Source organism: Hydractinia symbiolongicarpus, chromosome 5 (assembly GCF_029227915.1).
Source record: "Hydractinia symbiolongicarpus strain clone_291-10 chromosome 5, HSymV2.1, whole genome shotgun sequence".
NCBI lineage: Eukaryota > Metazoa > Cnidaria > Hydrozoa > Anthoathecata > Hydractiniidae > Hydractinia > Hydractinia symbiolongicarpus.
The window spans coordinates 21,441,555-21,454,255 of record NC_079879.1 but is presented as its reverse complement, the minus strand read 5'-3'; the positions used below and the strand labels follow the sequence as shown (position 1 = coordinate 21,454,255).

The window sequence follows — 12,701 nt, the reverse complement described above, 5'->3', positions numbered from 1 at the left end:
AAATTTGGATAAATCTTTGGTCAGGCTTCACTGATTTAAATTCGCCAGTAGGTCCAACCACTGTGTCCTGAAGTCCACCAATTTCGGGAAACTGTTTTTGAAGCAAACGCTGCGCAGTTTCGATCGATTCATCGGTTAGCATATGGTTGTTGATAATTTTGTCCATTTCACGCGAAGTCAACAATTGTTTTTTACTCGGTAACTGGCCCGAGACAACGTCTGTTTTTCCTGTTTTCTCGGGTGAGATCAAATTAATGACAGGTGGAGATTGAGGCGGAGTTACAGTATTACAATCTATTACATTGTCGATAAACTCCTCTACAATAATCGCGTCCTGTTTCGGCTTGTTTGCTGGCAAATTGATGATATTGCTTACATCAGCTTCTGCTTTTTTAAAATTATCCTTTCCGACACCTACACGTCCAACGTAGCGTTCTTTTTTGCGAGGTAATGGAATTTTATCAAACTTTCGCCCAGAATTTGGCTTGACCACTCTCACTTCCAGACCATAATCCTGGGGAGCTTCATCTTTCATCCCTAGCACGAGATCTTTCAGAGAAATCTCTAAGTCTTCCAGTGCATCAAAATCACCTCTAAACAACCTCTAAAAAAGAAGTTGTCGGTAGGTGCTTGCTTTTTCCATTGTTCTATTTTCAATGCTAAGTTTTCTTGATCGATTTTTGATAAACGTAACTTTGTTGTGCTTATGTACATGTGGTTTGTGATGTCACGTCGTGTGGGAAAAAATCTTCTGTTTGTTGGTGAAGGAAGCATTTTATCACAAAACAACTCATTTTGAACATATATCTTTATGTGTCTTTCCATCTCTTTTACTTGCCTTACTCCTTGACCAACGAGTGCGTGAATTTTCGTTGTTATTCTTGAATCGACTTGTTGACTGATACCACCGCGCTAAAACGATTTCAAGTTTAATATTATTGCAATAGCGTCCTTGGTGTATTTTATACGTTACACTATATTATATTGACAATACCTCTCCTTGCAAATGGTCTGCGTGACAATCTAATATTTTTATCCAAATTTTTCTGTTGGTCTTCACTTGGGATTTATTAGCTGCCCAGTCATTTTTCAACTTTTTGGCGCAGTTTTTCTTCTTCCATTCAGTTAACTTGTCTATCTAAATAAACAATAAAATAATATTAGAACGGTGTTATCCTATAGCATTTACGGGTAATTTTGAATGGAAAAATATTATTTCACCTTGTAATCTGGAAAGGAAATAATATCTCGAAGGATAATTTTCGCTGGACAATCCATTTTTTTGGATACTTGTGCTAAGAAGCGCGAGGCTCCGATTGAATGATCATTCTTATTCTATAAATAAGAATAGTGTACTTGTTAATTCGATTTCTGTCATCGTGATACCAACAGAGAGAATTTTTTCAAATAAATATTCTGGAAATAAATATTTTACAAATTGTGTGTCCAAGAAACAAGTTATAAAAGCTGACCTGTAACTTATTTCCTTTTCTTTTTTTCTTGTGAGAAGCATTCCTATCAGTACCATGGGCGCAATCAAGGCTTTTTGTTCCAACAACTATAAACGGTACCCCTTCGAACATTATTTGAGAGATGGCAGATTTTTTGTCTTCAAACAAAATACACTTTCCTTTTAATTCAATTTCTAAAAATTTATTTGGATAACTTATTTCCACACTTAAATTAAAATTTAATTTAAATCACATTTTATGTAGCTATATTCTATTAAATATTTAGTCAAAACTTACTGTCTTCACCGAAAGCTACATCCTTAAAGTAGTTAGAATACGATGTTCCGGTTTCTATTTCATGTTGCTGAATTATTTCTTTAGCTTCTCGTAAGGAGTCTACACATTCTGTCCAACTTTCTAAAGAAGTAAAGTTTCATTGCTTAGGAGAAATGTCTTACGACGGTATAACATACACGTTTTTGTAAAGACAATGAAATGATGTTAAAACTTCATTAATTTGTGACCAAATCGTAGCTATTGCAAACAAGTAAAAATTGTTAGTAAAATAATACGTTTTCTTTGCACTTTTTCTACAATCTCTGGGGGTTTTTCCACTTCCATATCAGATTTACTTTCATGTTTTTGCTCCACTATTCTTTCTATAAAACAAAAGGATTGTTATTTTAAGCATTATTTTAACAAAAGGATTATTGCAATTAAAACATCATGAATAATTAATTTATTTTATAGATTTACCAAGTTTCCTTTTTCGAGATTGCGCATGATTTTTTTGTATTTTTAAAATTTCATCTCTATAATAAATAAATAAAATGCGCACTATAACTACTGTAGAAGAAATTTAATAATGTATAAATACAAAAATAAAAAATATATTTCTTTACATCGCATCAGATTTAAAGAACGAATCATCTTCTTCGTCACTTGAAAATAGTCCTTTTCCATCATATTCTACAACACGAGTATATCAAAATTGATTTTTTTTCACGATAAACAGAAATAAAAATGAAATAAAAAAACAGTGAATTCACCTATTTTAAAATCGCTTGAATCAATCTTTGCTTGGTCTTTTTCCATGATAATAGATCATAGATTAAAAATTATAACGCAAGTAATTTTGAAGAAACCAATGCGTTCGAGAAAACCAAGAGAAACCGAACCTCGTGCGCAGTTTTTTCGCGCGTCTCATGAATCATCGAGACAAGAATGGCCTCCGTATGTCAGCTACTCGAATTTCTAAAGTTAGTCGCCGAGCAAAATAGGACCTCCGACCTGGCACTTGTTATTAGAGTTTTCCCTTTTGGACGGCAATGTTTATGAAATTTTAAATTGCATAATGTAATTCACGGTGTTTTTTCACACAGCAGCAAAGTGGACTTTTTGCAAAACTAGAGTAGAGCCAAACTTTGGCCCTAGGACTCCACTGCTTACGAATAACTTAGTCCCTGAGGACATATGTTCGCACCGCCGTTTTTAGATTTCACATGGAAGTTCATGAACTTGCATGATTCTTCTATATAAACGTATGCAGAATGTGTATATAACCTAGAATAGAAATGAATTCTTATATTATTAATAGTCAGGGATCTTCGGGAATCCGCACATTTCTGTTTCCGGCGATTGCTTTTACTTGGCGCCCAACCTCGTCCCCAGGGTTTTTTGCATTTTTGACATCGAGGGGTTGGTTAGCTGTGAACTAAGCGCTTGCTTCTTCAAAAACTACAAGTTTTGTGCTTTCCAGCGGTGTAAAACCGCATGTCGTATTTCCTTACGCTTTCCTGCAACTCGGAAATTGAACTGTTTAAAAACAGCACAAATTGATTTGAGACGAAGTTAAAAAAGTGAACTAAGACAACTAAACGCTCATACTTTGCGTCACAGTATTATGCGTCTAATTTTATAGTTACATTTAGCCCGGCAAGCTCGACGCCACCACCTTTCATCGCGGCGGCATTTTATCGCTATAACTATCAAAAAGTGAAGCGTCGTTGAGTAGCAAATAGCCCTGGGGATGAGGTTTTCAATCTGTCACTTTCAATCTGTCTGGATACAACAACGGGTACCTCCGTGTCAACCTCTAACAGTGTGCATACACTGGTCAAAAGATTCCACATTTAATAACAACTTTCTCGTGTTCTGAAAGAATTTTTCGTGGATCTGATTTCGTGATTTATTGAATTTGAATTCTTGGCGCAAAAATTTGGCCGATATGAATAACAGGAGAGCTAAATTTCCGGTGTATTTTGACAAATGATAATTCTTACAAATATAACTGTAATTTGTCAACAAAATAAACACCACAAAAAACACAATGTTGATTTTCTTATGTATCAACAGCTAGTATTTTTAAAAGCACTTCCGCCTAGCAAAACTTATTTTCTAATATATATATTCCAACCTAACTCAAATAGAAAGATAGGCTACTTAAAGCACGAATCGTAAAAAGTCCTTTCTGCATGCTTGGGCGGCTATTAGTTACAAAACGGGTGTAATTTTGATAAATTCGTTTATTAGGGGTCCTAATAAAAACGTAATTTACCGCCTAAAGCCACAAAAAAATAAACGCTACTACAATAAAACAACTTTAATGATAATTTAATGATGTCAGCAATGTGCATCAAAGGTTTTGTCACATGTTACACTATGCACTTGTTTTGTCACATCTTTGTTCTGTTCTTTCATCGACATTAAGATTAAAAATTTTAAAGGAACTTGATGCTAAATTATGTTCTGTCACCAATGTTCGTTTGTTTATCGGAGGCATTTTTAAACAGTGCTACTTAGATATTCACTTGCCATCTGTTTGCCTTCCCTTCAGTCTTCTAAATTATCAAAACCCTTAAAAAGAGCATTTGCGATGTCTACCGCAACTCGCGGAACCTCAAATTTGAAATTAAAATCTTCATAAGCAATTTCAACTTCCTCTTTGTCATGTAGCCATGACTGATTGTCTAAGACTTTCTTCCCGACATATTCACTTTCCTTCTTCATTTTTTTCGCTACTATTTCAACAATCAGCTTGTATAATTTCGGTTTATCTAGAAAAGCTTTGATGCCTTTTTGGAAATACTCTTCCGCAAAGCTGTGAGTTTTTTTAGCAGCGTCTCGAATAAAATTAGAAAACTCAATCACAGCTTCTATGTTTTCTGGTAAATATGATTCCGTATCTTCCAGAATTTCCATTACTTTATCAACTAAATTCATCCTTAATTGTTGAGGCATCTTTTCGATAACATTAATACTTGGGATAAAATAGTATTGCAGTATACCTTTTAACAGGGCATCAAGTAAACGCTGAAACATTGTACGTACAGTAAACAGCAAGGTCTCGTCATCTTCATCCCAATAACTGTCTTCGGGAGGATTTTCTTCAACCATCCAACACATTATCGTTTTGCCGAGAAAAGATGATACACGATCCGGATCGATCGGTTTCAACCATCGATATATCATCGATTTAAACACCAGATAAACGAGTTTTTGTTGTCTTGAGTATTTCTCGCTTAACTGTATCTCAACATGGGAGAACGAATATCTGTTTTCAATAGTATCGTTATTTTCCATTTCTTCATCGGATGATTTTGTTATCATAAAACCATGTTGAGTCAATTCAGCTATTACATCCTTTTCAGGCCATTTTCGGTGCCTCGTTACCCATTCTTGAGCCACCGACGGCCACCATGGTATTTTTACTGATATAACGACATCCCAGCTTACTGAGCCTTTATATTCTCCATTGATATACATAGTAACAGACGTTTCCACCGATGCTTTTGTTAACGTATCGCTCGACTTTTTAAATTCAACATTATCTGGATCAAGATTTAGAGCAGCACACATTATAAGCTGCAACACTTTCCCATCGTACATGGCATGCTCGCAAAAGGTTTTCTTTAATTTCTTTGAGCTTATATAACCATCTTCTGTTATCGCTTCCCTGGCCTTTTCGCGATGTTCTTTTTTCTCAATCAAACTTAGAGTTTTTTCATCAAATCTCATTCGAAGATATCCTGGCTTACCTTCAATATCTTCAATTCTATTTCTACATTCAATTGGAAATTCGCAGTAAACCAACTCGACGTCTGTTTCGATTTCTTTGTTTATTTTTCCGCCATGTTTTTTGTTAGGATAAAATATACGCGCCGTCATGCCACCTTCAGTTGTGCTCCCTGCAATTCTGCTACTCGCGTGAAGAGCGCGATTCCTCCAGCCTATACCTTGCATAATCACATTAATGTGATGCCTGGTCATTTTTGACAACTTTTCGTCAATTTTCTGGAGATGCTTGTATTGTCCAAGCTTGAAATCTAAAAATTAAGTGAAATATGTATCAATTCAAATCGATTCTTAAAGAAGAACTTTCAACCACATCTCATCAGCACTGCACTTATTGATAGGTCTGACGTTCGATATGCAAAAAGAGACAACAGGTTCTGGGATCGTGGTTGCTCTCAAATAAGTGTACTAAAAGTGAGTTCCTGGCTCATTGTCTGCTTACTGTTTTTCGATAATTTAATGCGGTTGAGCAAATATATCTTGTCCCAATCCGGACCAATTTTCTCTGCGTGAACGCGATTGTGCATAAAAAAAGCTAGAAAATAGGTCTGGGAACTACTTCGTAAGTAAGCAAGATCAACACTAGTTGGATTAGGGCTGCGTTTTATCAAAGCAGTTTCTTATCACAGTTCGCGCGTCAGTAATTTCTTTTGCCGCGACGCCTGTACTTTGGCAGTTGTGAAAGTTATCGAAAATCGAATTTCAAGCAAATATCTCTTTTAACAAGCTAATAAAATTTGGGAAACGCTAGCATCTTTATGTAATGAAAATTGATGTATCTGATGCCACACCCTCGTTCCCAGGGTTTTTTGCCTTCTTGATATGAGAGATGACGTCGAAAAATATTTTTTGTCGTCTTCTTTCATATCAAAAAGATAAAAAAACCTGAGGCCGAGGGTGTCTAATGCCGACGTCATAACGCCGGTTCGTGAATGTCATAATGGGAAGTTTTGTTTACAGACTGTAGTAAGTTTTATTTTAAAAAGTAAATTGAAAAGTGTAATATAATTATAAAAAGATTGAAACTTACAAGCATTTTGTGAAAGCGTCATCTCAAATACTCCTTAGACACTAACTCAATCACATAAAAAGTCCTGTGTGCAACGAGAAAGAAAGTTTGAACAAAAATAATTAAAAAACCACAGTTTTATCCAATAATATCAACGACATGTATCACCAGGGGGTCACGCAAAAACAAGGAAGGGGGAGACACGAGTAGTAAGGCGAATCAATATATATATTAACCCTGCATTGAAGCTTTCTTATGCGTTAAAAATCACCCTCCAATTATCTTCTTGCTTTTTCACCTAAAAACGTGACTGAGTAACCGTGGGAAGAGACCGTAACATTTTTTTGAATACAGTTTGATTGTCACATGATTGTATAGCTATAGGACATCAGGGGGAGGGGGGGGATAACCAATAAAAACTTAATACAAAACTAATCAGAACCGAAATTAATACGAAATAAATCTTTTTTCACAGAAATTTAAGAGACAGTTGAAAACAAGCAACCCCCCTGAAAAGTTGAATGATATCATTTAAAGACCTTTCTAAGAAGTTGTTTATTTAATTTGGCAGCCAAGAATAACATTTTTTTTTTAAATAAATGTTTAATCTAATTTCGTCACCAAGCTTTTTTGCTAGGTGATATACTTTTTAAGTAAGATGCTGCGCGAAAATAATAACATTTTCCCCATGTTTTATGATAATGGACATGAGTGATAAAAACGGTGCAATGACCATCTCACAAAGGATTACATTCTCGTGGACTTAAGTGCTCAGCAATACCACGACTAACATTGTTCCTAGCCACTTTTGTCTCTTTTTTTATATAGGGACGGTGAACCTTATGTCAGACAAGATATAAAATGCTCTAGGAACGAGGTTGTATCACGGCTTCAATTTGTTTTGCGTACTGGGATTTTGCAAAATATATATTTTGCGTAAAATATATGTTTGTTTTTTTACACTTTATAACAAATTTCTACGTACAGTAAATATGTATATAATAGCTGGATAAAAGCTCCATGTTAAGAAATGTGAAGAAAATTAGAGTATTTGCATGACCGGATCTTTTATTATTTGTTATTTTTTCAACTGAAAATTAATTGCATTTTTTCTATTTAATTTGCCTAGCAAAAAGCGCAAAAGAATAAGAAAATTTAAGATAAAAATAACGTGCAAATTAAGCTTGTTTATCACCACAAACGTTCATATATCGACATTAGCTGTAAGAGTAAAGTCTTGCGGCACCGAGACCAATACGCTTGTATCTTTGCTCGCTGGAATCTTGTCTCGGTAAGTCAACAATAGCCGGAGACTCCTCTTTGGTGTTCATGCTTTCTATGACTACACCTTGTTCTTGAAATGTTGTGTTCATTTTCTTTAAGGTGGTCATCGTCACCATTAAATCTTTATAAGCATGCATCAAGTTTTTATCTTGTTGCTTTAAGCTAGTAAGCTCTTCTTTTACCCACGTGATAGCGTCGTTTATGTACTGGCATCGTTCGTCCATATCGCTATCCTTATTTGGTATTTGTGGAGGAGCATGTATGAAACTATTTCGTGGTGATTTGAATACGTCATTTTCATATGATTCTGCAAAACTTTTATCTTCATATATAGGTTTCAACTCAGAGCCTGTAGAAGTTGTATTCATTGTCCATGACATGTTTTCGTCCTGAAAATTTTGGACAAAGAAATAGCCATTACTATAAACACGTTTCCTGACCTCGCATTATGGGAGAAAGAGAGAGAACAGTTGTTTGCCAAATGAAGTGACAACGGGGGGGTGATGAGAATTATTTGCGTAAATACTTTGAATGATATAATGACGAGGATGGGGTAACCTCGTCCCCAGGGCTCTTTTTATCTTTCTGACAATCTCAGACGGCATGGGAACTTTTCAATTCCTATGAACATTGAGAAATAAAAAAGAATAATTACACCTCTTGAGATGCAGATTTCCGTGTACCCTGGCAACAAGGTACAGATACCAACTACTAATTTAGTGCCTTGTCTCCATTTTAGAAAAAATATCGAAATCAAGTAAAACCTAGTTCTCAGACTTCAATATAAAAAAAGGAACAAAGTTGTCATTATACATACTACACAATATGCAACATTCTCGTTACCTCCTGTTATTTTTCACGATTTCCAACTATGAATCTTTTTATTTCAAAACTGTTAAACGGTGCAAAAAGACGTGCTACAGGAAGAATTGTTTAAAATATGCTTGTCTGTGGACTTTTATATGCTGTTCTATATGATTTAAAAATATTTGTTGTGCGTTCTAATAAATTTTATTGCAAGCCACTAATTAACATAATGAGATGCTAATTGGGCTACAGAACAACTGGCTGATCAATTACGAAATAAGATTATTTAAAAAGCTATATTGCTCCCAGTTTTCTACTATGCAACACATAAGCAGCTCAAAACAAGAGAAATGGGAACTAACTGTCTTGATTAGTTTCTATTCTAGTTTAATCTTTACCATCATCTATGTAATAATTAAGGCTTAGGGGTCGCCGATATTTCAGATAAAATATATTGCACAGGCTACCCTTTTACCCATACAATCTTTTTTATGATTCTTCTTCTTTGGGAAACCACGTAATATACAGAAGATAAGGAGTGTTCCCTAGCAAGCTATATATTTCTACTTTATCAGATTACGTCAGCTATAAATTTCTATATTACTTTTTCATGATGTTGGGAAATTTGGCAATATAGAAATGCTATGTTGAAAGTCAAACTGTTTTTAGTTATAAGCAAGTTAAATTTTGAAATCAAGCTAGGGAATAATACAAGGTTTAGTATATGTTTACGTTATCATTTTTCTTAGAGAAAAAAGTTAAAAATTTAAACTTTTTATATAAATAAAATATAAATAAAATGAAATGGTCCTGTTTTAGCTTTATAAAGCAGTCACAAAACTGCATAATAACACAACGCTAAATTCAGACAGTACAGTGGTATAAATTAAACCTTAAAACACTGTCTCATTAAAATACCTAAGGACAAAACATCAGAAGGATTCACTAAGGTTGACCAATATGCTTAGCATATAGGTAAAAAATCTCCTATCTTCTGAGCTTGTGGCTTATATGCATCTAGATTATAAACAGCAACATGTAACTACTATCAACAACTTCTTTCCCATGGATACTTAGATTTATTTTTTATCTCAGTTGAATCTAAAGATTCCATCCTTAACCTCGTCCCAAGGGCGCTTTTTCTCTTTCTGACAATCTCGGTGTAAGAAAGAGAAAAAGAGCCCTGGGAACGAGGTTGGGTTCATCCTGATATAAAATGAGACGTCAAGGATAAGGTTATGTGCAGCGCGATAGAGAGTAAAAAGTGCAAATAATTCTTCTCGAGTCTTGTGACAATACAAAAATAGTATTTCGAACCTACCTGCGCCATATTGGAATAGTTTATGCTTGTTGTAAAGTTTGTAGAAACATCAACTTTCTAGATTTTTAAGAGTGCTAGCAAAGTCTAACTCAAAAATACATAGAATTATAGATATCCCCCATGTTCTTCATCGCACTGTTTTAACAATATTCTTTATATAACGTTCTGAACACATAAAACCCTTCCCCCAATAGTAAAACGTTGTAATCAATAGGCAATAAATAGTGTAAATTATGAGGACTTGTTATTTACAACAGCTGCTCTTTCAATAAAGTTACAAACGAAAGAGCTCTGTGGAGGAGATTACAAGGACTATATAAGACAAAATTTCTCAGGGATACAAACTGCAGGGAATATAGAAGTCGCGTAACTATGATATAGATTTTAAAAATGGAATACAAAAAATGTTTTAAAAGGAATATATAATAGTTGTTAGGGTTAATGATATAAACTCTTCGTATTGCAATTCAAATCGTGTGGGCAAATTATTTAGGCTGATCCCACTAGATGTTATGTAAATGGTACGTCATTGTTACTGCCTTATTTCAGTACATGTTTTTTTATAACGTATATAGGTTTAGATAAGGGAATTTGAAATTTTTAAAACTATATGCTAAACATTTTTTCCAGCCATAGTGAATCCTTCTGATGTGTGTTTTCTTCCCAGGGCTCTTCTACGTCTATAGTATCAGAATATTATAGACAGCCTGTCCCATCAGAATATCATAGGCGTCGAAGAACCCTTGGACGAGGTTGCGGTGTTTTGATTTAGACACAGACTTTTCTAATTTTTTTTACGTAATAAGACTTATTTAACACCATTATACTGTCTAAACTTGTCTTGTGTAATTAGACCTTTAGTTTTGTTGCTGTTCTTTTAAGGGTAAAAAAAGGACCATTTCATCTTATCCCATAAGACAATGTGCAATTTTAAGTTTTTCCAAATAAGCATAACGTGAGCACTCTCTTAACCTGATTTTGAATTTTGATTTGCTTATTCAAAAATATGCATTTATGATATTTCTGATCTAGAAAAATGCTACTAGTCGTATACTGAGAAAAGAAGCCAATTTCGTCGTAAATGGTAGTTGTCGTAGATGGTAGCGCCAGAAAAACTCTCTTCTCGCTATGCTTTACAGCTTAAACCTTTGAGCTCGTGTAAAGAAGCACAGCGACGACATAAACAACAAGTCGTAGAACATAAACAACAAGATCTTGCTGTGACGCTTTTTGATATGAGAGAAGACGGCAAAAATCCCTGGGAACAATTTAATTTGAATACAGCTATTTCTTTACACCAATCGTTCCGTTCTTAAGGCGGTTCCCCTAGAAAAAATGTCTTAATTCCAAGAATTGTCTTTTACTTGTTTTCTGACAGCAAATTCGAATACCGTGGCAAGTAATGCTTATGACAGATCTGGCACTTATGACAGATCTGGCAATTTTTCCAACCAACCGCAAATATAAGTGCATAGCAACGCCCATAGCAAAAATTTTTTATACAGCTTTCTTGCCCCTCCGTCGATGTTTAATTCTTTGCAATAGCTATATGATATTTTAGGGACTCCTAAGACAATATATGACAGTTCTAAATATTAAATGTGGTGTTCCACACGTAGTCAGAAAGCTGTCTTAACGATGCACCTTCCTAAGTGAACTCGTCAGAGTTTAATCGTCATCAATTAGACTTAACACTTAAGGTCTTAGGTATTTGGTGTTTTACAGGTCAAAATAGTGCTACCGTACGCCTTTTGTTGATGCACAAGTCAAGAATGTCCATAAAATAATCTTTAAGCAAGTTTTTTTGCCGTTTAAGTTCGGAATCCACGCGAATCAAGAATTCTCAAGATCGAAACACACACACTTTACAATTTCCTCTGTCATTGCAGGCATTAGTGCCACCTAGTGTTTAAATGAAATCGATTTTCAAATCAAAGTTTTTTCTTTCAGTTATTTTGTCCAGATATTGCCTGTTTCGCCCTGTTTTAGCTTTTCTTTCGTATAAAAAATACCGCATCAGTTCTCTGGAAGACAAGTCAGTATTGCGAAAATGCCCTTCACTTAATCCACGCACCTGTCCCTTGAGGAACACATACGCGGCCAAAAAACGTTATTCAGTTATTTGGTTAGGCGTCGAGCAGCAAAATATCATATTTTACCTATACTTATTGAAGCAACTGGTGACCATTGCAACCAATCAATGAAATTTTTGACTTAATTTTGGCGGATTGTCACATACTATGATATACTCATCAAGTATCTTCAGAAATCCGCCTTAACTAATTTTTGACATAAATATACTAAACGCAACATCGCTCCAAGCGCCTGTTGTGTCTTATACCTCGGGACAGTGGAGACGAACATATTCCCAGTACAAAAAAGAGACAACAGGAGCTAGAAACATGGTTGACTCAAACACCAATGTCCACAACCTAATTCAATTCAAAAATAAAATTTAATAAGTCTGTTAACTTACGCTTTTGGTTCGGGACCAACCAAATTATTGCTAAACACAAAAAGTTAAATGAATTACTATATATTTTGTTATTATTTTTCCTTTAAGGGGTGTTACACCAGGATATGTCGCAATCAACGTGATATGTCGCAATCCACAGTAAATGTCGCAACGTTGCCGGTAAATGTCGCAAGTCAACAGTAAATGTCGCAAACCCAACGGTATATGTCGCAACAGCAAATTTCGCACCAAAATAGCTAATCAACGGTAAATGTCGCACAGATAGAAATTACCATATTA

At 34.9% G+C, this 12,701-nt stretch overlaps 4 protein-coding genes across 5 annotated transcripts; all 4 read right to left on the bottom strand.

Annotated features, from left to right (window-relative positions):
- Window positions 1–564: 564 nt before the first annotated feature.
- LOC130646049 (calcium-responsive transcription factor-like) lies at window positions 565–1,475 on the bottom strand. The gene is made up of 3 exons (XM_057452183.1): window positions 1,222–1,475; window positions 995–1,138; window positions 565–912 (listed from the first exon to the last, which is right to left on the bottom strand). Exons 1-3 carry the CDS (start codon window positions 1,276–1,278, stop codon window positions 565–567), a joined length of 549 nt encoding a protein of 182 aa, XP_057308166.1. The 5' UTR covers window positions 1,279–1,475.
- LOC130646047 (uncharacterized) lies at window positions 1,296–2,764 on the bottom strand. Its single transcript, XM_057452182.1, has 6 exons — window positions 2,354–2,764; window positions 2,208–2,263; window positions 2,024–2,110; window positions 1,749–1,868; window positions 1,480–1,645; window positions 1,296–1,335 (listed from the first exon to the last, which is right to left on the bottom strand). Exons 3-6 carry the CDS (start codon window positions 2,070–2,072, stop codon window positions 1,296–1,298), a joined length of 375 nt encoding a protein of 124 aa, XP_057308165.1. The 5' UTR covers window positions 2,073–2,110; window positions 2,208–2,263; window positions 2,354–2,764.
- A 349-nt stretch (window positions 2,765–3,113) lies between these two features.
- On the bottom strand, window positions 3,114–7,084 carry LOC130645319 (protein mab-21-like). 2 transcript variants are annotated; one of them, XM_057451276.1, is made up of 3 exons: window positions 6,771–7,084; window positions 6,556–6,619; window positions 3,114–5,776 (listed from the first exon to the last, which is right to left on the bottom strand). In XM_057451276.1, exons 2-3 carry the CDS (start codon window positions 6,575–6,577, stop codon window positions 4,284–4,286), a joined length of 1,515 nt encoding a protein of 504 aa, XP_057307259.1. In that variant the 5' UTR covers window positions 6,578–6,619; window positions 6,771–7,084; the 3' UTR covers window positions 3,114–4,283. The 2 variants fall into 2 exon arrangements, with proteins under 2 accessions (XP_057307259.1, XP_057307258.1); XM_057451275.1 differs by having other exon boundaries at window positions 6,556–7,083.
- Window positions 7,085–7,535: 451 nt separating this feature from the next.
- On the bottom strand, window positions 7,536–9,092 carry LOC130646295 (uncharacterized). The gene is made up of 2 exons (XM_057452469.1): window positions 8,662–9,092; window positions 7,536–8,207 (listed from the first exon to the last, which is right to left on the bottom strand). The coding sequence occupies exon 2, from the start codon at window positions 8,196–8,198 to the stop codon at window positions 7,752–7,754; it is 447 nt and encodes a 148-aa protein (XP_057308452.1). The 5' UTR covers window positions 8,199–8,207; window positions 8,662–9,092; the 3' UTR covers window positions 7,536–7,751.
- Window positions 9,093–12,701: the final 3,609 nt, after the last annotated feature.